The sequence below is a fragment of the Episyrphus balteatus genome, chromosome 2 (assembly GCF_945859705.1).
Source record: "Episyrphus balteatus chromosome 2, idEpiBalt1.1, whole genome shotgun sequence".
Taxonomy (NCBI): Eukaryota; Metazoa; Arthropoda; class Insecta; order Diptera; family Syrphidae; genus Episyrphus; species Episyrphus balteatus.
The window spans coordinates 21,690,461-21,717,892 of NC_079135.1; the positions used below are offsets into that span (position 1 = coordinate 21,690,461).

General features: G+C 28.9%; 5 protein-coding genes across 5 annotated transcripts; 3 read left to right on the top strand and 2 right to left on the bottom strand.

Annotated features, from left to right (window-relative positions):
* Positions 1–3,121: 3,121 nt before the first annotated feature.
* LOC129908307 (pickpocket protein 28-like) lies at positions 3,122–4,384 on the bottom strand. Its single transcript, XM_055984715.1, has 5 exons — positions 4,227–4,384; positions 3,809–4,162; positions 3,620–3,714; positions 3,332–3,560; positions 3,122–3,260 (listed from the first exon to the last, which is right to left on the bottom strand). The coding sequence occupies exons 1-5, from the start codon at positions 4,382–4,384 to the stop codon at positions 3,122–3,124; spliced, it is 975 nt and encodes a 324-aa protein (XP_055840690.1).
* Positions 4,385–4,984: 600 nt separating this feature from the next.
* LOC129908308 (pickpocket protein 28-like) lies at positions 4,985–7,374 on the top strand. The gene is made up of 7 exons (XM_055984716.1): positions 4,985–5,052; positions 5,604–5,849; positions 5,919–6,182; positions 6,256–6,606; positions 6,669–6,799; positions 6,863–7,079; positions 7,152–7,374. The coding sequence occupies exons 1-7, from the start codon at positions 4,985–4,987 to the stop codon at positions 7,372–7,374; spliced, it is 1,500 nt and encodes a 499-aa protein (XP_055840691.1).
* Positions 7,375–9,051: 1,677 nt separating this feature from the next.
* Positions 9,052–11,151, top strand: LOC129908309 (pickpocket protein 28-like). The gene is made up of 8 exons (XM_055984717.1): positions 9,052–9,227; positions 9,280–9,522; positions 9,596–9,853; positions 9,916–10,269; positions 10,329–10,459; positions 10,520–10,748; positions 10,821–10,974; positions 11,035–11,151. Exons 1-8 carry the CDS (start codon positions 9,052–9,054, stop codon positions 11,149–11,151), a joined length of 1,662 nt encoding a protein of 553 aa, XP_055840692.1.
* A 2,966-nt stretch (positions 11,152–14,117) lies between these two features.
* LOC129908314 (pickpocket protein 28-like) lies at positions 14,118–16,204 on the top strand. Its single transcript, XM_055984726.1, has 7 exons — positions 14,118–14,293; positions 14,353–14,595; positions 14,730–14,987; positions 15,052–15,405; positions 15,465–15,595; positions 15,663–15,900; positions 15,970–16,204. Exons 1-7 carry the CDS (start codon positions 14,118–14,120, stop codon positions 16,202–16,204), a joined length of 1,635 nt encoding a protein of 544 aa, XP_055840701.1.
* A 2,230-nt stretch (positions 16,205–18,434) lies between these two features.
* On the bottom strand, positions 18,435–25,980 carry LOC129908317 (uncharacterized). The gene is made up of 14 exons (XM_055984733.1): positions 25,976–25,980; positions 23,905–24,150; positions 23,558–23,821; positions 23,131–23,481; positions 22,937–23,067; positions 22,652–22,868; positions 22,490–22,596; positions 20,605–20,752; positions 20,311–20,553; positions 19,983–20,240; positions 19,564–19,917; positions 19,374–19,504; positions 19,085–19,313; positions 18,435–19,006 (listed from the first exon to the last, which is right to left on the bottom strand). Exons 1-14 carry the CDS (start codon positions 25,978–25,980, stop codon positions 18,676–18,678), a joined length of 3,015 nt encoding a protein of 1,004 aa, XP_055840708.1. The 3' UTR covers positions 18,435–18,675.
* Positions 25,981–27,432: the final 1,452 nt, after the last annotated feature.

The window sequence follows — 27,432 nt, forward strand, 5'->3', positions numbered from 1 at the left end:
AGCCGACCAGGCCGAGAATCGAACTGGAGACTTTAAATCATTAGTCGGGCACCTTACCACCTGAGTCAACCTGCTATGAAAATAATAATCGCGATTTTTGTTCTAGTGGTCAAGTTGAAAAAAATATGAACTTTTCACTGAAACTTTAATAAGATTTTCTCTATAAAAATAATTTTTTTTTAATCCTAATTTTTTGGTTTTGTAAATTTTGTTTAATCATTTATAGATATCAAGACTTTTTTTAATATTCGAAAAAATGGTTCTCTGAAAATGTTATACCAACTATTAATAAATGTCTAAAAAAAAGTGACCAGAAGGTTCAAAAATTTCCAAAATTTTAAAGAGTGTCGAAACAGAGAAAGAAATTTGGTTCACTAAGGTTAGGTTATAGTGGTTGTCGGGCGAAGTACCCGACACACTTAGACCCTTATGGTTCCATTGTGATAACACAAACGACTGTGCAAAATTCTCATGATGGATTAAGAACCCACAGCCATTATGTGGATCTATGCTTATGGATCTTGTTAGCTTTTACCAAATTGTCTGGTTTATTAATGTTTTTTGTGAATACATCTTACCACAACATGCATTTAAAGTATGCGTTTTCAAGTACATTTTATTGTCAGAAGGAAAGATTTACACCGTTTTCAAACTAAACTTGTTCGTATCGTGGAAGGAAATTCAATCATGAGGTCCCTACACACCATCAATGTTGCCTGTCAATTTTACTTGAACGAGTCTCGTTTCAGGTAATATTGATCGTTCGTAGGGCCATCAATGTTAGCCACATTGATGAGAATCAAAAAAATCTGAGTTTGGTAAATTTTACCTGACAGAATATTGATGGTCTGTTGTGAACATTCAATGTTTACCTTGTACTCGGGGTTTTTCAAGTACTTTTATTAATTTATACACGGAAAATGATTTCTTGCGCAAAATAAAGTCGAAAAACTATATAAATAAAGAGTTAAAACTATGTTAAAGCTATATTATTGTCAATGTTAACTGATACGTGTGGTGACTATATTTTTCATCAATGTTACCTGACAGAAAAAGACGTCAATAATAAATACTTGACAAAAATAACTGATCGTGTGTAGGGCCTTATATGGTATCGTTTTTTTTCTACGTATCATCCTCAGTGCATTTTTAGTGCACTTGGCTCAGCAAGAATTTCACATCTTATACATTCAAATCAAAGACCCATCCAAGATGGAAATTATTTTATGATATGTATCAACAGATCCACATACCTACTTAATGGCTGTGTTTTTTTGGCATTGCCATCTGTATCCGCAGTTGGCGTTTACATGCATCACAAAAACAACACGCAGCTTTCGATAAGAATAGAAGTTAAACCAAGCTGCGCATAGAATTTTAGCGAACTGTAAAAGTTTACGTTTTCCTTTCTCTTAGTGCCTGCATATATTTACATTTTTGTTCAGTGTTAATATTCCTCACATATATCCTAATGGAAATAGCGTTGACAAAAAACACGCCTAATGGGTGTGGGTTCTTAGTCCATCATGTGCATTTTGCATAAAAACAAGCAAAGCGGCATTTAAAAAATAATTTTAGCTTATGGCTTATTTGATGCTGAATCTAATGGAACTAAAACCAAGACAATTTGACTCCTCTGAAAATAATTTTGCGTGAAAGAATACTATACATAATTTGAAATTACGAATCGTCATATAGCTTTTATTACAGTTAGCATGTCCAATCTTTATCTTATACATAACAAAATTGTTCGCCACATTTTGAACCAAGCCCCCCCCCCTTGAAACGAAATCCTGGCTACGTGCCTGCAGAGTATCGCCCCTCCTATAGTAACTTCTTATCAAAATAGGGCCAGGAAGGGCCAGAGATAAAAATATGAAAAAAATAGGGTATTTTTTTGCCTGATTTGGAACCAATCTAGGGCGCGTCGGACTCAATTTTCGCAAAAAAGTAAAATAAGGACCACCCTAATGTACATACAATAGGTGCACGAAAAATATAAAATGAATTTTTTCACAAACTAAATCATAAATCAAATCGCCCTCCAAAACAAGTATGCAGTTTTGATTGATACCTACATTAAGACACATTTTTAGAAAAAAAATTTCAAAATCGTTCGAGCCGTTTCTTAAGAAACTAATTTCTTATAAATAATTTTTTGGAAAAGTTTTAAAATAAAATTGGTATGCCATTTTGTAGAAATCACAAATCAATATCTGAAAACAGAATTTCAAAAAATAAAAATCGCTTTCGAAAATTTTATTTTTCAAAAAAAAAAAAATCAATTTTTTTTTTTAAATCCAAAAATTATTTTTTTCGAAATTTAATTTTTGGTTTATATTTAAGTTATATAAGTGCTCTTCACAAATAATTTTCGTTGAAATCGAATAAGCCGTTTCGGAGAATAAAGGATTTAAAAACGGTTCTATGGCAGGTAATGTCAATAATGATTTTCAAAAAAAAAAAAAATCAGTAAAAGATAGACCTTGTCTTAAAAATTACATTTGAATTTTACAAATGCAATTTCAACTTTACTAAAATCGGGGTATGACAAGTACCGTTATTTTTGGTCCAACAAATTAATTCCAAAAACGCCTCTGGAGACTAGAGAGATAGTTGAATTAAAACTCAACTTTAAAATTTTAGGACTTCGATTTTTGGATTTTTTATAAACCAAAAATAAAAAAATCATAAAATAGAAACTTTAAATCAAAAAAGATGATAAAAGATGGTTATTTTAGAAATAATTTTAAAACAATTTTTTCTGAAACACAACATTTTTATTAATTACAGGAAATATGTTTTTAAATATGAATGCAATTTTTAAGTTATAATGTGCATTTGTTAAATTACAGTTGAAGAAAAAAATTAATTTTCAATGAACAATATTATTCCAACTCTCCAAAGGTTCTTTGTAAAATTTATTCAACTTATTGTGAATTTCGATGTTTAACACGATCAAAATTAATAGTTTGAACATTTTTTGTCTGTCCATTAGGAATCTTTAAGTGCCCTGAATCAGCCCAAGTATTTTCCTCGTTCCTTTCCTGTTGTATCACTCTTCTGTTTTTCAAATTCGTCAATAATCTTAATGTCGAAAAGTAGACAAGTTCTACCAAACTCAAAATCGAAACACCATAAAAAGTCCCAGCAAACCACCACAATTTGCAATAAAATCTGACATACTATACAATTCGGATCTCTTCAAGCCATTAAAGTTGTCTTCTTTGAATTTTAATGTTATTTGAGTTACTCGGTAGCTTTAAAAAACAAAAACGAAATGTTTTTTAATCTTCTTTGTAGAAAAAAAAATATTATTTTATTCTCATACCTCAAATTATCCTTGCTTGAAAAACCTTCATCTGATTCTTCAATCTGAGCATAGTTAATTGGAACTTGATGTTCGAGTTCGGCTTTGTATTCAATACTTATACAAGTTGGTAAACAATTATAGGCATTTAAATATTTGTCATAGTTAATAGTCCATTCCTTGCTTGTGTACATGACGTAATCAACGCAAGGAAGTTTGTGATATCCACAAATTGGATGAGATGAATTTCCTATTTTTTTCAACAACATTGATTTAGACTTTTTTGTAGACAAAAAAGTATTTTCTTACTTGGCATTGAAAATTTGACACACCCACATTCTGATAGGGTCATATTTGCCAGCCATTCCGATTCACAATTAGCCTGAGTGTAGACTTTGAAATACCTCAAATATCGTTCATTCTAATAATAACATTGACGTCTAAATTTGAAAATGGTTAAAACCCAAATAAATGTAATATTTTTTGATGGTTTCATACCTTTCAGGGGAATAATGCCTTAAATCTTCAGAAGTCATAATTTTCGGTTTGATTGTTAACGAAACCGATTGATCTAAGGGAACATTAATAAAATTCTTCCAGGCCTGTGGATCTTCACCAGGCGTATGAAGAATTACTTTGAAACCACGAACAGAATTTCTACATAATTGTTCATCGTCTTCTTTTCTATCCCTCAAATATACAACAAGACTTTCTTTGTCTCCAGCTCCTATAACATGAACAGGAAAAGTCTTTTCATCAGCTTTTTGATTGTAACCATTTTCTAAATTCCAATCTAAATATTCAACATTGTCATATTCCGAACCGATAAAATCCTCTTTGCGAGCATTGTACCTTTTTTTTGTGGAGAGATTTTCAAGAAAATGCTTTAAAAAACTAATTTTCTTAGTAGACTTACAATTCAGTCCGATAAAAATCCGATTTAAGTGAATTAAATGAAAAGCAAATTCCTTCATCAGTTAAAACACTATCAAATATCTCTCCACAATTGTAAAGTTGATTTCTCCAAGAGCAATTGCCAAGAGTTTCGTTGAATGTTGGAGCTGCAATGGACATGCCTTTGATCAAGTCTGATAAATTTGCTAAAAGCTTTTCTTCATGAAAGAAAAGGGAACTTATCTCGTACAATAGTCTTTCTGCTTTGCTGCATTTATGAACACACCAATTCAGCAGAATGTTTGCAGGCCTGCGTTAGTATAATTTTCACCAGTCACTGAGTGTTCATAAGCGTCAGAAAAAAAAAATATAAAAATGACCACTGAATAAGTTTTGTTTGGATAAGCAGTTCCCGAAAACATAGTTTTTAATAACGCGGAAATTTTGTAAACCGTGTTATATTAGGGTGGCACGAAAAAATATACATTCTTCTGCTTTAATTAGCTGGATAAAAAAAAAGTGGTTCACATTTGAAAGAAATTATTGAATAGAAAAAAATATTTTTAATTAGGGTGTTCAAAAAAATTTTTTTTGGGTTTGAAAAAAAATTAGTTTTAGTGCACAGAAAGTTTGTTTGTTTGCTATAGCAATATTTAATTCATATAAAATTCATTAAATCGATTATGGTTAAACTCCAAAGAGGTAATGTAAAATATACTCAGTGAGTTAAATGTGGAATGTTTTCCGCCCCTAATACTTTTGTGCGCCCGAAATTTAAAAATGAGTTTCACCCGAAGGCAATTTACATTTTCTGCTGAACTAGTTTCTTGTTCGGCACCAAAATTTGAGTGAGAGAAGAGCCGTCAAATGCCTGAAAAATTACGTGAAAATACAAGGAGATTGTCGAACGTGAAGAACTTTTCGCCAGAAACTCAAAACAGGAGAAAAGTGAAATTCAATTTTTTCGGGTTCAATTTTGTTCACGTGAAAATCACAATAGGGCTGACTTTGTTGCTGAGCCCCCTAATGGGAAAAACCCTACTCAAATTTACATTATATTTCATAAACCTTGTTTTACAAGCCTTCTCTGCAGTAAAAATTATTTTTTCCAATAATTTGAAAAAAAAATTTTGAACCACCCTAATGGAAATTTTTTTCTTCGATAATTTGGTCAAAATAATATCCACGTTGAATTTTTTCGAATTCCACAAGAAACTGTAGAAGATAAAAATATTTTTTTATTACTAAGACATCAATGGTTCAAATTTATAATTTATAATTTAAGTTCTGTTGGTCGGATATTTAAGAAAAAAGTTTTAAGAAACATTAAAAAATCTAGTTAAAGAACTTTTGACTTTAGAATTTAGTATTAGCCACTTATTTGTTTGTATTTTTACAGAATAATTTGGTTAATTGCTCTCATATTTTCAATTATATCATGCGGCTATCTAATAAGCATTATTTGGTACAAACGTGATAATGAACCAGTCATTGTGACTCTAGACGGAAGATTAACACCAATTTGGGAAATTCCATTTCCCACAATAACAATTTGCCCGGAAATTAAAACTTATAGCAAAATTATCAATTTTACAAAAATTGCAAATAAAGAATTTGGTGATATTGAAAAATTTACCGAAGATCAGTAAGAAAAAAAATAATAATAATTTTATTGAATGATTTAAAAATTTACTATTTTTTTTTGTATATCAAGTCACTATTTCTCTGAGGTAGTATCACAAACATGTCAACTTTTATCAAAAAAATCTATTCCTCCTTTCTTTGACTTAATTCCCAATTCATCAAATTTAATCCAAGTGATGTCAAATGCAGCCCCCAAATTAGACGATGTTTTTCTCCAATGCCATTGGACAAAAAATATTCGTGATTGTAATGAAATGTTTGTTCCCGTTTTGACAGAACAAGGAATCTGTTTTGCATTCAATTCAATTAAATTAACACACTATCTAACTGAATTGTAAGTAAAATGTAAAAAAAATTGGATTTGTTTCAAAAATAATAAAACTTTTCATTTTTCACAATAAAAAAAGATACGACTCCCGCCAAAAGGATTTTTTCACGGACAATGCCACTATTAATTTGGATTGGGACCTACAAAATGGCTACACCAAAGAAAAACTCTTTAATTTGGAAGCTTTTCCATTTCATACTCCTGGCGATATGGAAAGTGTTAAAGTCATTCTGATTGATAAAAAGGGCGATGAAGATCACAAATGTAGAGTTTCTTCACAAGGTTTTAAGTTAATACTACGGGTTCCAGGAGATGAACCTCAAATGTCGAAGAAATTTGTTAACGTTCCTTTTGATCAAAAAGTTTCGCTAACAATTAAATCTCAAATTATGACAACTTCTGAAGGATTGAGGCATTATTCGCCAGAAAGGTTAGAAGTTGTCACAAAAATTGATTTGTTTTGTAAAAAACAGGATTTTTTTGTTTTTAAAGACGCCAATGTTACTATCAAAATGAACGATATTTAAGGTTTTTCACGGTCTACACTCAAGCCAATTGTGAAATGGAATGTCAGGCTAATACGAGCCTTTTTAGGTGTGGATGTGTCAAATTTTCAATGCCAAGTAAGTTTTATCTTGGTCAACCTTTTTATTACAATAATTTTGTCTTTTTGAAAAAAAAAATAGAAAAATCTGGACATGCAGTTTGTGGTATTAAAAATGCTGAATGCTTTGAAGATATTACAAAAAATTTTGGTAAATGGAAATTTATGTCAAAATCAAATATTTATGGCAGTGATAATGAAGAAAGAACATGCATTGATAGTTGCTTGCCAACTTGTTTTGATATTAAATACAAAGCTGAAATTGAACATCAAGTTCCATATGATCATAATTATACACAGTAAGAAAATTTTCTTAATTTTCTTTGATAACATTTGTTTTTTCTTATGGAATTTTTTTGTTTTTTTTTTAGAGATACGAGACTAACTGAAATAACAATAAAATTTGAAGATGATGTCATTAATGGTCTAACACGTTCAGAATTGTATAGTACAATTGATTTTATTGCAAATTGCGGTGGTTTGTTGGGACTTTTTATGGGTGTATCGGTTTTGAGTGTTTTTGAAATTTTGTACTTTTTTACAATAAGAGTATTGTGGAATTTAAAATCAAGACAGCAAATAGAACCTTGCTAAAAAGATCGATTTAAAGAAGTTTAAAGAGAATAAGTAAAAATTCATCCTTATAACAAAAATATTGTTTTGATATTTTAACTATCATAAAGCACATGTTAAAATGATATTGGTTTTTTTTAGTGTACTTTTTATCCTAATTAAATTAATTTTAAATTAAATTCAAATAAAAAAAAAGTTATGAATTTAACAGGTTTATGTGTATTTGAGAATATATGTATGTTCCCTCATATCTTTTCAACTTGTCATCATATTTTCACAAATAAGGTATCGATAGAAGCGTCTTGTTTGTCCGCTTGCTATAGGTTATGTAAAAATTTCTAATATGATGCTATCTAGGAGCGAACATCATTTTTTGATTAAAGAAATATAAACACATTTAATTTTTTTTTTAAATAATCAGTTTGGTTTCTTTGAAGGATCTTGGTAAAGCAAAGTGGGAGCTATTTATGGGATTTTTTGTGACTGAATTAAAATCATCGCAAAAAACCTATTCAAAAACAATTTTTTTTTAGCAACTTTCTTCGTAGAAAATATCATTTTTTTTCTTAAATCTTAAAAAAATTGTCTTCAAAAAACTTCAATCACCAATTATTAGCTATTGGGACTACAAAAATAATTTTTTTTTTATTTTCAATTTTTTTTTAACGGATAAAATTTTATTTCACTGAAAACAATTTTTTTTCTTAATTTTTTGATGAAAGGAAGAACATTTTTTGTAATAGAAAAAAACAACTGGTTTTAGTATATTGCGTATTTTCAAATAAAACACAGTAAAAAATTATTTTGGCCGTTTAGATTGTTGATTTAATAGGTGTTAAAAAAAAAAAAAAAACAAATTTTACACTAAAAAATTCCAAATACCACATAATTTTGTATTTTAGAACTTAAAATTTAGCAAAATAATAGCTTAATAAGCTTTTTGATATAGTTTTTAGAGCAGAATTTTTAGCATTTTTTAACATAGGGTGCACATTGTGCACTGCACAAACGATGACTTTTGATTTGTATGACCTATGACGATGATTGTCGTGTGATTTTTTTGCTCAGCTTCCCAAACGGATTTTTTTGTAAAGAAATATGGATACAAGGTAGGTTCAAAAATTTTGAGGTTGCAGTTCTGGCTTCAGATAGTTAAAAGAGGAAGTGTGTTTTTTTTTTAAATAATGAACAGTAATTTTTTCGTTCGGGGTACTTTCGACTCCAAGTTAAACTTAAACTAGATTCAATATAAAATTTTTGTCAATGTATTAATAGTATTTATAATTTTTTTAAATTGCAATTTTTGAAATTAAAATTCACTAAATAAATGCATGCAACAAAGGTTTTTTTTCTCTTTTTTTTAAATTTTTTTAAGAATAAGGTGATTTAAGTAATATTTTCGTTAATTTTTGAGGTTTGGGGTCACATTATCGTGACAAAAAGTAATATCAACTCATAAGAACCTTTTTGCCCTTGAACACGTTTACATGAAAGCTTATCAGTAAGCAACAAATTTCCATCAATTAATTATATAACATATACAAATTAAATTCCTGTTTGGCTTACTATCCAAACAATGCAACACGAAATATTCAAACAGAATTTCTCGCTTAATCGATATAAAATGTGTGGGAAATAATTTTCAAACGATTTTGAGTCGTCGAAACATTAGGTCATTTTTGTGGGTATAAGAGCATAATGACTAATTTAAAAGATAAAAATTCAGACTCAATTAATGATGCTCCAGTTGAAAAGATCATTACAAATGGAACTAATTTTCAAGCTTTCAAAGGAATATTCATTGAATATTTTGAAGAAAGTTCAATTCATGGATTTCGATATATTGGAGAACAAAAACGTCCAACTTTCGATAGGTATTAAATTCTTAAGATTTAATTTGACACAATATAACATAATTTCTTCCAGAATTGTTTGGATATTAGCTGTCATTATTTCTATTTCAATGTGTTGCTACCTAATTAACAATCTTGTGGACCAACGCAACAACAATCCAGTCATTGTTACTTTCAACGATAAACTAACACCTGTTTGGGAAATTCCATTTCCAACAGTGACAATTTGCTCGGAGACTAAAATTCACATGAAAGTTTTAAATTACACAAAAGTTTATATAAAACTGGGATTATTGAAAGATATTACAAAAGAGGAGTAAGAATATGATGATTTATTGTAGAGTTCTGAAATTATTCAAATTTTTTTATTTTTTTTTTTCAAATTAAAGGGAATACCTCTGGGATGGAGTCGCACAAACATGCGTTTTAAGTTCCCTTTCCTTTCATGAAGAAAAGCTTTTAGCAAATTCATCAGACTTGATCAAAGCTATGTCAATTGCAGCACCAACATTCAACGAGACTCTTCAAAAATGCTACTGGAGGAATAAATTTTACAATTGTGGAGAGATATTTGATAGTGTTTTAACTGATGAGGGAATTTGCTTTTCATTTAATTCTTTTAAATCTGAACATTATCGAACAGAATTGTAAGTCTACAAAAAATTAGTGTTTTAAATCATTTTCTAAACAATCTCTCCACAAAAATAAGGTACAATGCTCGCAAAAAAGATTTTATCGGTTTCGAATATGACAACGTTGCAGATTTAGATTGGAATTTAGAAAATGGTTACAACCAACAAGCTGATGAAAAGACTTTTCCTGTTCGTGTTATTGGACCTGGAGACAAAGAAAGCCTTGTTTTATCCTTGAGAGATAGAAAAGAAGACGAAGAACAATTATGTAGAAATTCTGTTCGTGGTTTCAAAGTAATTCTTCATACGCCAGGTGAAGATCCACAAGTGTGGAAGAATTTTATTAATGTTCCATTAGATCAATCGGTTTCGTTAACAATCAAACCGAAAATTATGACCTCTGAAGATTTAAGACATTATTCCCCTGAAAGGTATGAAATTATCAAAAATATGTTACATTTGTTTGGTATTTTATTATCTCCAAATTTAGACGCCAATGCTATTATCAGAATGAACGGTATTTGAGGTATTTCAAAGTCTACACTCAGGCTAATTGTGAATCAGAATGGCTGGCAAATATGACCCTATCAGAATGTGGATGTGTCAAATTTTCAATGCCACGTAAGGAAACACAATTTTTGTCTACAAAAAAGTCCTAACCATTGATTTTGAAAAAAATAGGAAATTCATCTCATCCAATTTGTGGATATCACAAACTTACATGTGTTGATTCGGTCATGTACACAAGCAAAGAATGGACAATTAATTATGAAAAATATTTAAATGCTTATAATTGTTTACCAACTTGTATAAGTATTGAATACAAAGCCGAGCTCGAACATCAAGTTCCAATAAACTATAATCAGATAGAGGAATCAGATGAGGGTTTTTTAAACAAGGACAATTCGAGGTTGGTACTAGAATAAAGGTTTTTTTTACTAGTGGAGAGATTTATAAAGGATTCTTTTTTTTTTTTTTTAAGCTATCGAGTAACTAAAATTACATTAAAATTCAAAGAAGACAACTTTAATGGCTTGAAGAGATCCGAATTGTATAGTATGTCAGATTTTATTGCAAATTGTGGAGGATTGCTGGGACTTTTTATGGGTGTTTCGATTTTGAGTTTGGTGGAATTGGTATACTTTTTGACATTGAGATTATTGACGAATTTGAAAAACAGAAGAATAATATAACAGGAGAGGAACAAGAGAAATACTTTAGCTGATTCAGGTCACGTAAAGATTTTGAATGGACAGACAAAAAATCTTCAAAATAGTCAGTTTGAGCGTGTTCAACATCGATATTCGCAATAAGGTTTATTGGAAACAAATTTTTTTGAAGTTATACTTCTTATGGGAGGGTGGGTATGAAAATTTACTTTTTGACAAGAATGTCAAAGGGATTATGACGCGATCACCCTGGGTAGCAGGGCTGTCGTTTCACCTTTAGAGTACGCAGTACTTTAGTATTTAAAAATGCAGTACGCCACAGTACGGCAAACATAAAACACACAACACGTAGCAAGTTACATGTTTCATGTGGCAAGTTGCATGTGGCAAGTTGTATGTGGCAAGTTGCATGTGGCAAGTTGCATGTGGCAAGTTGTATGTGGCAAGTTGCGTGTGGCAAGTTGCCAGGGTTGCAAAAAGCTAACATTTCAGCTCAGCTCACAGCTCAGCTCAAATTTGAGCTAGGTACCATAGCTTAGCTCATTTGAGCTGAGCTGAAAGTGAGCTGAGCTGAAAGTGAGCGCCCCAACTTCCAACGCCTATATCTCGGAATTTTGAAAAATAATGAAAAAAAATTTTTTGATGCCAAAAGGTAGCGAGGACTCTAACCTACATTTGGGTACAACTTCCATCCCTGTAGGTACACGCGTTCTCAAACCAGGAGAACTTAAAGGTAAAAAAAAAGTTAAGCCCGATTCTGAAAAAATAGGCATGATGTGGCGGTTTAACATGCAAAGCGATTTTTTAAAAATCTGACAATGTGCAAAGCGTAGGCCCATGACACAAGCTATCATTTGGCATCACTCCCAAAAATTGCTCTCAAGCGGCTTAGCTTCCAGGAGCGTTCAAAGATTCGGGGATTTTTCGAAAAAAAAAATTTACCCCAACTTTCAAACACGATTTTCTCGGAATTTTGAAAAAAATCGAAAAACCGGATTATACCACTTTCGGGTAGCTGAGAATATAAGCTTTCATATGGCACCACTCCCCTGTCTCTAGATCAAAGCCTTCCAACGCCTATATCTCGGAATTTTGAAAAAAATGAAAAAAATTTTTTTGATGCCAAAAGGTAGCGGGGACTCTAACCTACATTTGGGTACAACTTCCATCCCTGTAGGTACACGCGTTCTCAAACCAGGAGAACTTAAAGGTAAAAAAAAAGTTAAGCCCGATTCTGAAAAAAAAGGCATGATGTGGCGGTTTAACATGGAAGGCGATTTTTTAAAAATCTGATAATGTGCAAAGCGTAGGCCCATGACACAAGCTATCATTTGGCACCACTCCCAAAAATTGCTCTCAAGCGGTTTAGCTTCCAGGAGCGTTCAAAGATTCGGGGATTTTTCGAAAAAAAAATTTACCCCAACTTTCAAACGCGATTTTCTCGGAATTTTGAAAAAAGTCGTAAAACCGGATTGTACCTGATTTTTTTTATGATTAAAAAAGAAATATTTTACTAAAAAAATAGAAATATATTTACTATTAACCCTAGAAAGATAATCTACGTCTGTAAGACGTATGGCGTGTAAAGAACTGTTTTATCTAATTCAATTCAAATTTCTGGGTTTTTGTTAAAATGATTTCATTTATTATATCACTTCTTTAAAATAATCTAAGTAATGAGTTAAATAAATATGACAAAAAGTGTTAACATAAGACCAAAAATCTTTTTTAGAATCATACGTCTCTGAGACGTATATTATGATTATCTTTCTAGGGTTAAAAAAACCAAGAGAAAGATCACGAAAAATTATCTGTTTTATTTATAAAAATATCCATGTGTTAAAATAATTCCATTAATAACTAGAACCAAACATCTTGAGCTATGGTGTTTTATAAAAGTTTAAAATATCTTCATATTTCATTATACTTTCCAAATAAAAATCAATGTATCCTCTCAACCATCACAGCTCAGCTCAGCTCACTTTACTTTAGCTCACCCAACAGCTCAGCTCACCGACAGCTCAGCTCACCCAACAGCTCAGGTCAACCATCAGCTCAGCTCACTTTCAGCTCAGCTCAAATGAGCTGAGCAATGGTACATAGCTCAAAAGTCAGCTAGCTCAAAATTTGAGCTGAGCTGTGAGCTGAGCTCAGCTCACTTTTGAGCTTTGTAGCAACTCTGCAAGTTCAATATTGCTACTACTAGTGCTGAAGCACACACAATTCTCATAAAATAACCATATCGCACATTTTATGCTCAATTCATTTAGTTTCGTTAAGCGTATACCGTACGTTCTGAACCGCACAACATGTGTAAATTTCACAGAATAAATTGAAAACTACATGGACGCAAGGAGGATGAAAGAATTAATTTATTGTTCACTTGATAAAAATGTAAAAAAACGATGTGTGGATTAATTAATTCAATAATAGAAATTGAATGAGAAGTATAACTTCAGTCGCGTGTACATGTGTACACACACTCTTTTTTTTCTATAACTGTAATATCAAAATGCACATAATAGATAAAGACAATTTGATCACTATTTAAAAAAATTTTAAAATATTTCTTACATTTGCACGCATGTTTAAAAATAAATAAAATCTATAAACAATAAAAATTGTGTGTTTCAGACAAAAGAAAATTTAAAATTAATGACTTACAAATTTTTAGTTTCCAATTTATTTTCGATTTTTAATTTTATTTCTTCTGATTCAGACTGTTTTTAAGTTAGGAATATTTTAATATTTAAACAAAACAAAAATAACAAATTAACTAAAACTTAAAAAAAGTCAAATTTTTTAAATAAAAATCCATACAATTATTGAATGTAACTAAAGTTATTATTATTATTAGAATTCATAAAACCCTGTTACAAACATATCCTACATCTTATCGTACTTCTCTGTGTACACATCTTATCTATGTGCAACAATATTTCATCAATTTCCTTAAATTTAAATTACTGAGTAGATAAATAAACATATCTATATCTAGAATACACATTTAATGTAAAAAAATGTGTTAGTTAAAAACTAAACAAAATGTTTTTGAAGATAGAAATATTTTTTTATTAACGAATTTGAGTCGTTTGTGGTAATAGTGTAAAATGTCTAATTTAAGAGATAAAGGTTCTAATTCAAAAAATATTGCTGCAAAAAGGGAGATTATTACAAATGGATTTAAATTTCAAGCCTTCAAAGAAACTATCATCGAATATTTTCAAGAAAGTACAATAAATGGACTCAAATATATTATTAAAGAAAATCAACCAGCTTTGGATAGGTACATTTTCGAGATTTCATTAAAAATCAATTTATATTTCTGTGTGTTTTTTTTTTCAGAATCATTTGGCTTTTAGCTGTGATTATTTCAATTTCAATGCGCCTCATTCTAATAGGAAATCTTATGGAGGAACGCACCAACAATCCAATTATAGTAGCTTTTAACGAAAAAGTCACATCCGTTTCAGAAATTCCATTCCCTTCAGTCACCATTTGCCCTGAGACCAAAACTCGCACAGATATTTTCAATTATACAAACGCCTATAAGAAAATTAGTAACTTTGAAAAGCTTACAGAAGATGAGTAAGAAAACCTATATTAAAAAGTGACAAATGACATGTGATTTCTTTTCTCTTTTAAATAACAGTTTTGAATTTTTAATTTTACTTAAAGTTTTTAGCCTAATTAACTAAAATAAAAATTACTTCAAATTAAAGGGTATACTTCTGGAATGCAGTATCACAAATATGTGAACCAAGTTTTTTCAAACTAAATGGAGAATCATATTTAGCCAATGCATCAGATCTGATCAAAGCTATGTCAAAAGTAGCCCCAATAATTTTCGATAATTTTGAAGATTGCAAGTGGAGAAATAAGTTTTACTATTGTAGAATATTGTGGAATGATGTTGTAACTGATGAAGGAATTTGCTTTTCATTTAATTCATTAAAATCTGAATACTATCGGACAGAATTGTAAGTCTAAAAAATTGTAAATCTACAAAAATTGTAAGTCTATAAAATCTCTCCACAAAATAAGGTACAAAGCTCGCAAAATAGATTTAATGGGTTTCGATCTAGACAATGTTGTTGATGTAGATTGGAATTTAGAAAATGGTTACAAGAAAGACTCAAAATCGTGGGTTTTTCCAAATCGTGTTATGGGAGCCGGCGACAGGGAAAGTCTTATTGTGTCTTTTTTAGATAAAAAAGTAGATCAACAACCATTATGTAGAAATTCGGTTGGGGGTTTCAAAGTAATTCTTCATACGCCAGGTGAAGATCCACAAGTGTCGAAGAATTTTATCCAATTACCTTTAGATCAATCCGTTACGTTAACAATCAGACCGAATATTATGAGTTCTAGAGACTTAAGACATTATTCTCTGGAAAGGTATGAAACTATAAAATAGATATTAAATTCCTTTGGTTTTAAGGAATTTTTAAATTTAGACGCCAATGTTATTACCAGAATGAACGGTATTTAAGGTATTTTAAGGTCTACACTCAGGCAAATTGTGAATTGGAATGGCTGGCAAATGCAACCCTTTCAAAATGTGGATGTGTCAAATTTTCAACGCCAAGTAAGAAAACACGTTTTTGTCTACAAAAAAAAAAAAAACAAAAAATTTAACCGATTTTTTTTTTAAGGAAATTTATCTCATCCAGTTTGTGGATATGAGAGTCTTAAATGCCTTGAATTGGTCATAAACGAAAGTCCAAAGTTAAAATTTAAACATGCAAAAGATCCAAATAATTATTGTCTGCCCACTTGCATAAGCATTGAATATAAAACAGAGCTTGAACATCAAGTTCCAATTACCTATGCTCAGACGATGGGATCTTATGCTACAACAGGTTATTTAAATATGGTTAATAATTTTTCAAGGTAACTTTTATAACTAAACTTTATTTATTTACCATTTTTTTTTTTGTAATTTCTTGTACTTTTTTTAAGCTATCGAATAACAAAACTAAAATTGAAATTCCAAGATGACACATTCAATTGTTTGAAGCGGACAGAATTGTATAGTTTGTCAGATTTTATTGCAAATTGTGGAGGTTTATTGGGACTTTTTATGGGTGTTTCGATTTTGAGTTTGGTGGAATTGGTATATTTTTTTACATTAAGATTATGGACGAATTTGAAGAAAAGAAGGAAAATACAAGAAGAAAATACAACTAAATACTAAACTAATTCAATAACAGATAAATATTTCATTTAAAAATTTTGCTTAAAAAAAAAATCAAGGCTTTGTGTGCATTAAATATTTTTATTTTTGAAAATCAAATGCATTTTTGTTTTCAATTGATTTTTACAACCCTTTTCAAATTTAATTAATAAAGAGAAAAAGAAATTAAATCAGATGTCACTTGTATAACTTTTAAATATAGGTTTTCTTACTCATCTTCTGTAAGCTTTTCAAAGTTACTAATTATCTTATAGGCTTTTGTATAATTGAAAATATCTGTGCGGCATATGGTGACCGAAGGGAATGGAGTTTCCGAAACAGATGTGACTTTTTCGTTGTAAGCTACTATAATTGGATTGTTGGTGCGTTCGTCCATAAGATTTCCTATTAGAAAGAGACACATTGAAATTGAAATAATGACAGCTAAAAACCAAATAATTCTGAAAGAAAAAAAAATCACGTAAAATAAATATATTTATTGCTATTTTATGAAGTCTCCAAAAATTACCTATCCAATGCTGGTTGATTTTGTTTTCCGATATAATCGAGTCCATTAATTGTACTTTCTTGAAAATATTCGATAATAGTTTCTTTGAAAGCTTGAAATTTAGTTCCATTTGTAATGATCTCTCTTTTTGCAGTATTACTCTTTGAATTAGAACCTTTATCTCTTAAATTAGACATTTTTTACTTTTACCACAAACTACTAGATATGTTTATTTAATTTGTCAGTAATTTAAATTTAAGGAAATTGATGAAACGTTGTTGCACATAGATAAGCTATGTACACATAGAAGAAGGAAAACAAGGATTAAATTAGCTGAAAGAACTCTGTGTCACGCTAAGAAATAGGATATGTTTGTAAAAGGGTTTTATGAATTCGATAATAATTTTATGGATTTTTATTCAAAAATTTAACTTTTTTTAAGTTTTAGTTTATTTGTTAATTTTTTTTTAGTTTAAAAATTAAAATATTCCTAACCTAAAAACAGTCTGAATCAGAAGAAATGAATATTATTCAATAACATATATTTCTCTTAAAAATATTAAAATAAAGATAAAAAATAAAATAAAAAATTGAAAAATATCAAAATCTCAGAAATTAAAAATTTGAACTTGAAAAAGCAATAAAATCCAAATATCAAAAACAAAACGGCAATATTAAAAATTAAAAACCCAAAAATCAAAACTCTAAAAATTTAAAATTGAAAGTGAATTCAAAAATCATAAAGTACAACATCAAAAAATTCTATTATAAATATCACTGCCTGATACAAAAAAAAAAACTTACAACTGCTGTAAATTATTTCTGTCTGAATGGAGTGTGCTGATTCCGATACAAAATGATGCAATTTTTTTTTTATTTTATATTTAGGTAGATACTAACCGAAATTCACTACATTTAATAAATTTTTTTTAGAAAAACTTTAAAAACGCATGGCAAGAAAATAAAAAAAATAGTATCGGGTCCCAAAATTTGAACAGTGAAAAACTCTCAAAAATAAGAGCTCATAGAATAATAAAAATAAAAAATTATGAATAATTGAAATTAATGAAAAAGAAAAAAAAAATGTAAAACCAGAAATTCAGAACCTGAAGATCGAAAATCCAAAAATTGAAATAATCCTTAAAAAAGTCTGAGCATTTTTAAGAAAATAAAATCCTTAAAAATCAAAAGCCATTAAATCTAAATATCATAACGAAAATTTTAAAATAAGAAATTAAAAAACTATAAATCAAAAACTCGAAGAATTTAAAAATTGAAAATCAAAAAATTATAAAATCTGAAATCAAAAAATAAAAAAAAGAAACATTAAAACGAAAAATCTAGAAAACGAAAATTAAAAATCAAAAGATTAAAACCCGAAAAATTTTAATATTGAACATGGAAAAAATATTATGTTTTGGTCTGTTGGGCACCTTTTTGGTGTCCAAGGTCTCAAAATTTTTTTTGGAGATTTTATACGATTCACTTCTTTTTTTGCTAGAGTATGTCTATCAAAATCAATCATCAAAAATTCAAAACTCAAAACTAAAAATTTAGATTTAAAAATTTTTAAGACATTAATTTTAAATTTCACACAATTTTTATTATTTATAGATTTATTTATTTTCAAACATGCGTGCAAATTTTTAAGATTTTATCTATCGACTAAAATTATATCATCAATGATTCAAGCCGTAAAAGAAAAATTTTAAATTACTATTTTCGAAAGTTAATTACCTAATATGTTTCTTAAAAACCAAAAAACAAACAATGACTTCATACTTGGTTGTTTTCTAGTACCTTTTTCCAATTTATTGAAGTTAATTTTTCGTTTTGGGATGCAAGACATTTTTTTATCTTTTTTTTAAGTGATCAAATGTTCTTTTTCTATGATGTGCATTTTGAAATTACATTTACAGAAAAAAAATTGTTTTCCATAAATTATTCTAACTCTCCAAGCGTTGACACTAAAATTAATTCGACCTTATTGCGAATATCGATGTTGAAAACGCTCAAACTGAATATTTTGAACCTCTTTTGGTTGTCCATTCAAAATCTTTAAGTGACCTGAATCAGCCCAAGTATTTTTCTTTTTCCTCTCCTGTTGTATTATTCTTCCGTTTTTCAAATTCGTCAATAATCTCAATGTCGAGAAGTATACCAATTCTACCAAACTCAATATCGAAACACCCATAAAAAGTCCCAATAATCCACCACAATTTGCAATAAAATCTGACATACTATACAATTCGGATCTCTTCAAGCCATTAAAGTTGTCTTCTTTGAATTTTAATGTAATTTTAGTTATTCGATAGCTTAAAAAAAAGAAAAAAGACTCCTTGATAAATCTCTGAACTAGTTAAAAAAAAACCTTTATTCTAGTAGGTACCTACCTCGAATTGTCCTTGTTTGAAAAACCCTCATCTGATTCCTCTATCTGAGCATAGTTTATTGGAACTTGATGTTCGAGCTCGGCTTTGTATTCAATACTTATACAAGTTGGTAAACAATTATAAGCATTTAAATATTTTTCATAATTAATTGTCCATTCTTTGCTTGTGTACATGACCGAATCAACACATGTAAGTTTGTGATATCCACAAATTGGATGAGATGAATTTCCTATTTTTTTCAAAATCAATGGTTAGGACTTTTTTGTAGACAAAAATTGTGTTTCCTTACGTGGCATTGAAAATTTGACACATCCACATTCTGATAGGGTCATATTTGCCAGCCATTCTGATTCACAATTAGCCTGAGTGTAGACTTTGAAATACCTCAAATACCGTTCATTCTGATAATAGCATTGGCGTCTAAATTTGGAGATAATAAAATACCAAACAAATGTAACATATTTTTGATAATTTCATACCTTTCAGGGGAATAATGTCTTAAATCTTCAGAGGTCATAATTTTCGGTTTGATTGTTAACGAAACCGATTGATCTAATGGAACATTAATAAAATTCTTCCACACTTGTGGATCTTCACCTGGCGTATGAAGAATTACTTTGAAACCACGAACAGAATTTCTACATAATTGTTCTTCGTCTTCTTTTCTATCTCTCAAGGATAAAACAAGGCTTTCTTTGTCTCCAGGTCCAATAACACGAACAGGAAAAGTCTTTTCATCAGCTTGTTGGTTGTAACCATTTTCTAAATTCCAATCTAAATCTTCAACATTGTCATATTCGAAACCGATTAAATCTTTTTTGCGAGCGTTGTACCTTATTTTTGTGGAGAGATTTTTTAGAAAATCATTTAAAACACAAATTTTTTGTTGTAGACTTACAATTCTGTCCGATAATGTTCAGATTTAAGTGAATTAAATGAAAAGCAAATTCCTTCGTCAGTTAAAACACTATCAAATATCTCTTCACAATTGAAAAATTCATTTCTCCAATAGCATTTATGAAGAGTCTCGTTGAATGTTGGAGCTGCAATTGACATAGCTTTGATCAAATCTGATGAATTTACTAAAAGCTTTTCTTCATGAAAGAAAAGAGAACTTAAAACGCATGTCTGTGATACTCCATCCCAGAGGTATTCCCTTTAATTTGAAAAAACAAAAAAAATGTTAAATAATTTCAGAACTCTACAATAAATCATCATGTTCTCACTCATTTTTTGTAATATGTTTCATTAATCCCAGTTTTATATAAACTTTTGTGTAATTTAAAACTTTCATGTGAATTTTAGTCTCCGAGCAAATTGTCACTGTAGGAAAGGGAATTTCCCAAACAGGTGTAAGTTTATCGTTAAAAGTAACAATGACTGGATTGTTGTTGCGTTGGTCCACAAGATTATTAATTAGGTAGCAACACATTGAAATTGATATAATGACAGCTAATATCCAAACGATTCTGGAAGAAATATGTTATATTGTGTCAAATAAAATCTCAAGAATTCAATACCTATCGAAAATTGGTCGTTTTTGTTCTCCAATATATCGAAATCCATGAATTAAACTCTCTTCAAAATATTCAATGAATATTCCTTTGAGAGCTTGAAATTTTGTTCCATTTGTAATGATCTTTTCAAATGGAGCATCATTAATTGAGTCTGAATTTTTATCTTTTAAATTAGTCATTCTCATTATGCTCTTATACCCACAAAAATGACCTAATGTTTCGACGACTCAAAATCGTTTGAAAATCATTTCATAGGTTTGAAAGAAATTCAGAAATTGATTATTACGTGTTGTTTTGTTTGAATAGTAAGCTATCCAGTAATTAAATTTGTATGCAATATAATTTTTACTGATGGAAAATTGTTGAAAAATGATAAGCTACATATGTATATAAACGTGTTCAAGGACAAAAAGGTTATAATTAGCTGATACTACCTAATGTCACTATAACTTGTATAAGCAAACCCAAACCTCAAAAAAGGTCAGACAAATTGAGCATTCACCTAACAGTGATTCACAAAAATCAAAAAATTCGAAATTCAAAATAATGTTATACCTATTTTGGAGTTGGAGTTAGCAGTTTTTAAACAAGAATCAAAGTAACTTTTGTCAATTTTGTAAATAAAGCAGCCGTTGCTTACACCTAAGTTCCAAAGAAGATTCTATGTTTCCAGACTTGTTAGCCTACAAAAATGCAAAAGAGTCAAACGATACTAATTTTTCAGTTTTTTGACATTTTAGATCAAAAAGACTTATTTAAGGATAAAACTGTTAGATGTGACATCAGCATGAACAGGCAAAAATTTACGCCTAAAATCATTCAAATTAATCAATTTTGAAGGTTCAAATTTTAGGCCCGATATGTAACGTCAAAATTTTTGAACCAAATTAGTCTAAATCGTTTGACCACTTTTATCCATTTTTCTCTACAAAAAAATCCTTCAAGAAGATGTCAAAAAATCAAATTTTACACTGAAAAAAAAAATTAACTGCTTTCGTTTGTCCATCTTGATTTCTTAATATTTACCCAAAATTATCGTTTATCCACATTACCCTTAGAAATGTTAAAAAAAATATATGCTGCAATGAAAAATTCAAAAAACGCCAAAAGAAAATTTTTTATAATAATTGTGCTACCAAAAAACTTAGTTAGCTATTATTTAACTAAATTTTAAGTTCTAAAATAAAAAAAAAAACAGGGATTTTGATTTTTTTGTAGTGTAAAATTTGCTTTTCGGAATACCTCTTAAACTAAGCACAAAGGGTTAGTTTAAGCAGAAAAAATTATTTTTGATTTTGTTTTGTTTGAAAACACGCAAAAACAAAAATTTTTTTTTTATAGAAAAAAAAAATTCTGCAGGAAAGTTTTAATTTTGAAAAAACTAAAAATTAAAATACTTTTGTATGCTTAGTAATTAATTTGATTCCTGGAAGAAAAGTTCATAAATTTATTATAATATTAAGTATAAAAAATATTAAAATTTTTAAAATTTTAAAAATTCGCTTAAAAAAGTTAATTTTATAAAAAATAAAAGGAAATTAAAAAATAGTCTACCTCTTGAACTTAAATTTAATGCATAACTTTTTTGTATTGCTGTAATCAAGTAGAAAAGTCAAAATAAAACACTAGATTTATTGTTCAAGGTTTAAATTGTAATTTAATAAGATAAGTATCTTCTATTATCATAGAATATTGAAATTTGAAAAAGATAAAAATGGGTTAAAATTTTTTTTTTTAACTTTAACTTATACAGTTTCTTTAAACTTCTTCAAATCAAAAGGTTCTATTTGTTGTCTGGATTTCAAGTTCCACAATAGTCTTATTGTAAAAAAGTACAAAATTTCAAACACACTCAAAATCGATACACCCATAAAAAGTCCCAACAAACCACCGCAATTTGCAATAAAATCAATTGTACTATACAATTCTGAACGTGTTAGACCATTAATGACATCATCTTCAAATTTTATTGTTATTTCAGTTAGTCTCGTATCTCTAAAAAAAAACAAAAAAATTCCATAAAAAAATGTTATCAATTAAATTTTCTTACCGTGTATAATTATGATCATATGGAACTTGATGCTCAATTTCAGCTTTGTATTTAATATCTAAACAAGTTGGCAAGCAACTGTCAATGCATGTTCTTTCTTCATTATCACTGCCATAAATATTTGATTTTGACATAAATTTCCATTTACCAAAATTTTTTGTAATATCTTCAAAGCATTCAGCATTTTTAATACCACAAACTGCATGTCCTGATTTTTCTATTTTTTTTTTTTTTTCAAAAAGACAAAATTAATGTAATAAAAAGGTTGACCAAGATAAAACTTACTTGGCATTGAAAATTTGACACATCCACATCTAAAAAGGCTCGTATTAGCCTGACATTCCATTTCACAATTGGCTTGAGTGTAGACCGTGAAAAACCTTAAATATCGTTCATTTTGATAGTAACATTGGCGTCTTTAAAAACAAAAAAAATCCTGTTTTTTACAAAACAAATCAATTTTTGTGACAATGTCTAACCTTTCTGGCGAATAATGCCTCAATCCTTCAGAAGTTGTCATAATTTGAGGTTTAATTGTTAGCGAAACTTTTTGATCAAAAGGAACATTAACAAATTTCTTCGACATTTGAGGTTCATCTCCTGGAACGCGAAGTATTAGCTTAAAACCTTGTGAAGGAACTCGACATTTGTGATCTTCATCATCCTTTTTATCGATTAGAATGACTTTTACACTTTCCATATCGCCAGGAGTATGAAATGGAAAAGCTTCCAAATTATAAAATTTTTCTTTGGTATAGCCATTTTCTAGGTCCCAATCCAAATTGATAGTGGCATTGTTTGTGAAAAAATCTTTTTGACGGGATTCGTAACTTTTTTTTTTGGGTAAAATCAAAAGGTTTATCGTTTTTGAAAAAAAAAAATCAAATTTCTTTATTTTTTACTTACAATTCAGTTCGATAGTGTGTTAATTTGATTGAATTGAATGCAAAACATATTCCTTGTTCTGTCAAAACGGGAACAAACATTTTATTACAATCGCGAATATTTTTTGTCCAATAGCATTTGAGAAAAGTTTCGTCTAATTTTGGGGCTGCATTTGACATAATTTTGATTAAATTTGATGAATTTGGAATTAAGTCAGCGAAAGGAGGAATTGAATTGTTTGGTAAAAGTTGACATGTTTGTGATACAACTTCTGAGAAGTAATGCCTTGATATTCCAAAAAAAGTATTTTTAAATTAAAATTGGAACCTTTTTAAATTAATCAATTAAAATTAATATAATTTTCTTACTCATCTTCGGTATATTTTTCAACATCACCAAGTTTTTCATTTGCACTTTTTGTAAAATTAATAATTTTGCTATAAGTTGTAATTTCCGGGCAAATTGTAAGTGTGGGAAATGGAATTTCCCAAATTGGTGTTAATCTTCCATCTAAGGTCACAATGACTGGTTCATTATCACGTTTGTACCAAGTAATGCTTATTAGATAGCCGCATGTTAGAATTGAAAATATCAGAGCAATTAACCAAATTATTCTGGAAATACAAACAAATAATAAATAGTTACTGTTATATGTAGGTAATAATGTGCTTACTTTGGTTTGGAAGTAAAACCAAATTATTATAAAACGCATGCAACAGTCAAGAATGCTTTTTTAAGTTCTCAACAAATTTCTTAAATGTTTAATATAAATTCAGTTTCATAGAAAAAAACACCCTTTCACCAAATACATGTCCTATCTTTACTTGCTCTATTTGGTTTTATTCCATTAAAAAACGAGGTCTTAATCAAACTAACATAACGATGATGGAGAAGTTAAAAAAAAAGTGGGTCTCGCTATGACGTCCGTTGGTCTGTGCATCACTGCGTCCATCTGTCCATAAAGCTGCAGCCATTTTTTTTTGTATTGTTTCTTATTATCTCACTTACAACTTGTAGGTACTTCCATACAAATGTTTTGAAATTTTGCATTGTTCTCGAAAACAGCTCTAACGATTTTGATTCAGTTTGGACTAAGTAACGGTCTAAGCTATTCTAACAAAACTGCATTTTCAGTTGTTATCAAACGATTCGGATAGCGGAAATTATGGTGTTGCCATTTTTTACGAAAACTTACATTTTGGTTATTTATCTATAATTTGTTGAAGGCTGGACCGATTTTATGTAAACTTTACAGATAGATATTTGATATAATTTTAAATGATTTTGTGTATTATAATTTTCAAAAAAAAAAGAAAAAGCCGAAAACCAGTTTACGGACTATGATTTTACGTGATAACGTAGTAAGAAAATAGGTTGTGTGCTTTTAAAATGAGTCAATTGAAGCGTTTATTTATTTCAAACAATCATAATTTACAAGAAAAAGCTAAAAAAAAAAATTACCTTTTTTCTTTTCTCATTATATTATTTTTTTTTTATGAACTCGATCAATTTTCATCAAAAAAAGCAAAACAAACATATAATTTTATGTGCTCACGCTATTCAATCAATTTTTTTAAGACAACCTATACAAATTTTTGTTTTATGTAAAAGCTTATAATTTCACCTTTCATATGACGTTTCAGTCTTATTTCTGTGATGCCTAGAAAAAAAGTTAAAATTTTTTAAAGCCAACTATGTCAAAATTCCTATTCCAAACTGAGATTACGGTACTTCCCATACTGGTGGCTGTTCATGATCAACAGATCTCCACAAGTGTTTTGAGGTATTTCGCAAGTTTTTTAATTTAACATTGTGTAGCTTGTAGTGAATGTACAGTTATGTGTGATATACCAAATAAAAGGTAAGATTATCAGGATGCTCAATAATGTAAAATAAAATTTGTATTTGCTTTAGATCAAAAGATAGAACCTGTTGAATAATAAAACTTTATTTTACCGTTATCTCAAAATTGTGACTACAAAATTGATTGAAATTTTGCACAGATATAGTCCTGTTTATTATCTATCTACAGTATAAATTTAATTTATTTATCTGTTGAAGAAAAAAAGATAAAAATAAAAAACGGTTAAAAATGGTCAAAATACTTGGGACAAAAAAAACTTGTTTTTCTCGTTATTCGGTCAGAAACCATTTTGAAATACCAATTTGCACATGTATGCGCATAGTCATAGACTACATGTTCTATAAGCTTGAGATTTTTTGAATGCTACAAAAAATTAAAAAAAAATAAAAACTCACCCAAAAATACCCCAAAATAAATAGGTGTTTTTCAAAAACTCATATTTCAAAAAGCAGAGATTTAATAAAAAATTTGTATCAGACCTCTAACTTTTTTTTTATTATCTTTCGAATGACGTTTTTCAAATTTTCAAAAAAAAAATTGCCCCACCTATAATTACTACTTTGTTAAAGGTCTACCTCATGTTTGAGTTTTAAAAAACCATTAATAGCTTCGTTTTGATTTTTTTTTAGAATTTTTTCAATACCATTGTCATCTTGCAATAAATTTATCTATTGATTAAAAAAAATGCATCTATTTACATAGTCGCGTCTAGAAAATAGCCAATTTTTTGAAATTTGGTTTTACCCCTATTTACCCTATTTTTTTATATCCTTCAAATATATTTAACTTAAGGTTATTATCTTTCAAATAAGCTATTAAAGATTTTTGTATCTCAAATAGTTTTATTTAATTTTGAATTGAAATTTTTGCCGCACTGCGAAAGTGAGAGAATGGAACGGAAGAAAATGGCGTCACCTTTGTGTGGTGGCTGCCATTGTTCATCGATTTATAAGACGTTATTACGTCAAAAAAAATTGAAAAAAATGAAAAAAAAAAAATGCTTTATTAACAATTTTTTTTTTCATAATGAATTTCCAAGGGTGAGCTAATATAAATACTTTGAACTATAAGAGCAAGTACGTGCGGTCCAGTGCATTTTATTTTAATCTCGGTTTCATTGAACATTGAATTATTTTTACCAATTTTTTTTAAACTACCTATTATTTTATTTGTTTGGGTCAAAACCTAAATGCCCTGGTAGATACATATATAAATATTTTCAAAAAGAAACATGTATTGATTTCGAAAGATTCTTCATTAAAAGTTCAACCACTAATTTTGTAAAGTAACTGTCGAATTTTTTTTTTTTGAAAAATCGAAATTTTGGTCTTTAAAAAATTTAACAAAGTACCTTTAGAAAGTTGACATGTGTTCATTTATTTGTGAGAATTTCCAGATTGAGGTATTCGGATTTTTTTTTAAAAAACCCGACTAAAATGAAAAAAAGAAATCATTTAAAATTAATGTGGAAATAGTTTAAATATTTGGTAGATTTTTTTTATTTTATTACTTTTCGGACAACCTGTATAGAAATATTTTTTTAAAAAATAATTTCTGTATGCAGTTTTTAAGAAATTTATTAATCACAACACAAAAACAATGTTTTTATAAAAAAAAATTATGAAACAATTTCAAAAAATTGATTTTTCAAAAAAAAAAAATTAAATATTTTTAAAAGTACTTAGATATAGGTACAAAAATGTGTTTTATTTTTTAAGGTTTGAGGAAATGTTATAAAATTTTACAAAATTTTATTATTCATGAACGGAAAAACCGGGTTTATAGCAGGCACCTATTGAAACGGTCAAATAAAATATTTTTCCTGCTTCCGAAAATTGTAAGGGTAATTTTTGTGATAAAAAATAGCTTTTGAGACGTTTGATTGTGACTCTAAAGAAAAAACAACAAATTTACTTCACGTGTACACTTTTAAGATCAAATCAAGATTCAAATTTTATTCAAATAGTACTCAATTTCACACAAAGATTTATTCGTTTTTGCAACAATATATTAAAAAAAAATAATCAGTTCT

Coding starts and splice junctions, on each gene's coding strand:
- LOC129908308 (XM_055984716.1), top strand. CDS start 4,985: ATGAGTTTCACCCGAAGGCAATTTACATTTTCTGCTGAACTAGTTTCT. Junction 6,800..6,862: donor TGTCAAATTTTCAATGCCAA/GTAAGTTTTATC, acceptor AAAAAAAAATAG/AAAAATCTGGACATGCAGTT. Junction 7,080..7,151: donor TATGATCATAATTATACACA/GTAAGAAAATTT, acceptor TTTTTTTTTTAG/AGATACGAGACTAACTGAAA.
- LOC129908307 (XM_055984715.1), bottom strand. CDS start 4,384: ATGTCCATTGCAGCTCCAACATTCAACGAAACTCTTGGCAATTGCTCT. Junction 4,163..4,226: donor GATTTTTATCGGACTGAATT/GTAAGTCTACTA, acceptor CACAAAAAAAAG/GTACAATGCTCGCAAAGAGG. Junction 3,715..3,808: donor AGGCATTATTCCCCTGAAAG/GTATGAAACCAT, acceptor ACGATATTTGAG/GTATTTCAAAGTCTACACTC.
- LOC129908317 (XM_055984733.1), bottom strand. Junction 23,068..23,130: donor AGGCATTATTCGCCAGAAAG/GTTAGACATTGT, acceptor TTGTTTTTAAAG/ACGCCAATGTTACTATCAAA. Junction 20,241..20,310: donor AAACATATTACAAAAAATGA/GTGAGAACATGA, acceptor TTCAAATTAAAG/GGAATACCTCTGGGATGGAG.
- LOC129908314 (XM_055984726.1), top strand. CDS start 14,118: ATGTCTAATTTAAGAGATAAAGGTTCTAATTCAAAAAATATTGCTGCA. Junction 14,294..14,352: donor AATCAACCAGCTTTGGATAG/GTACATTTTCGA, acceptor TTTTTTTTTCAG/AATCATTTGGCTTTTAGCTG. Junction 15,596..15,662: donor TGTCAAATTTTCAACGCCAA/GTAAGAAAACAC, acceptor TTTTTTTTTAAG/GAAATTTATCTCATCCAGTT.
- LOC129908309 (XM_055984717.1), top strand. CDS start 9,052: ATGACTAATTTAAAAGATAAAAATTCAGACTCAATTAATGATGCTCCA. Junction 9,854..9,915: donor GAACATTATCGAACAGAATT/GTAAGTCTACAA, acceptor CACAAAAATAAG/GTACAATGCTCGCAAAAAAG. Junction 10,270..10,328: donor AGACATTATTCCCCTGAAAG/GTATGAAATTAT, acceptor CTCCAAATTTAG/ACGCCAATGCTATTATCAGA.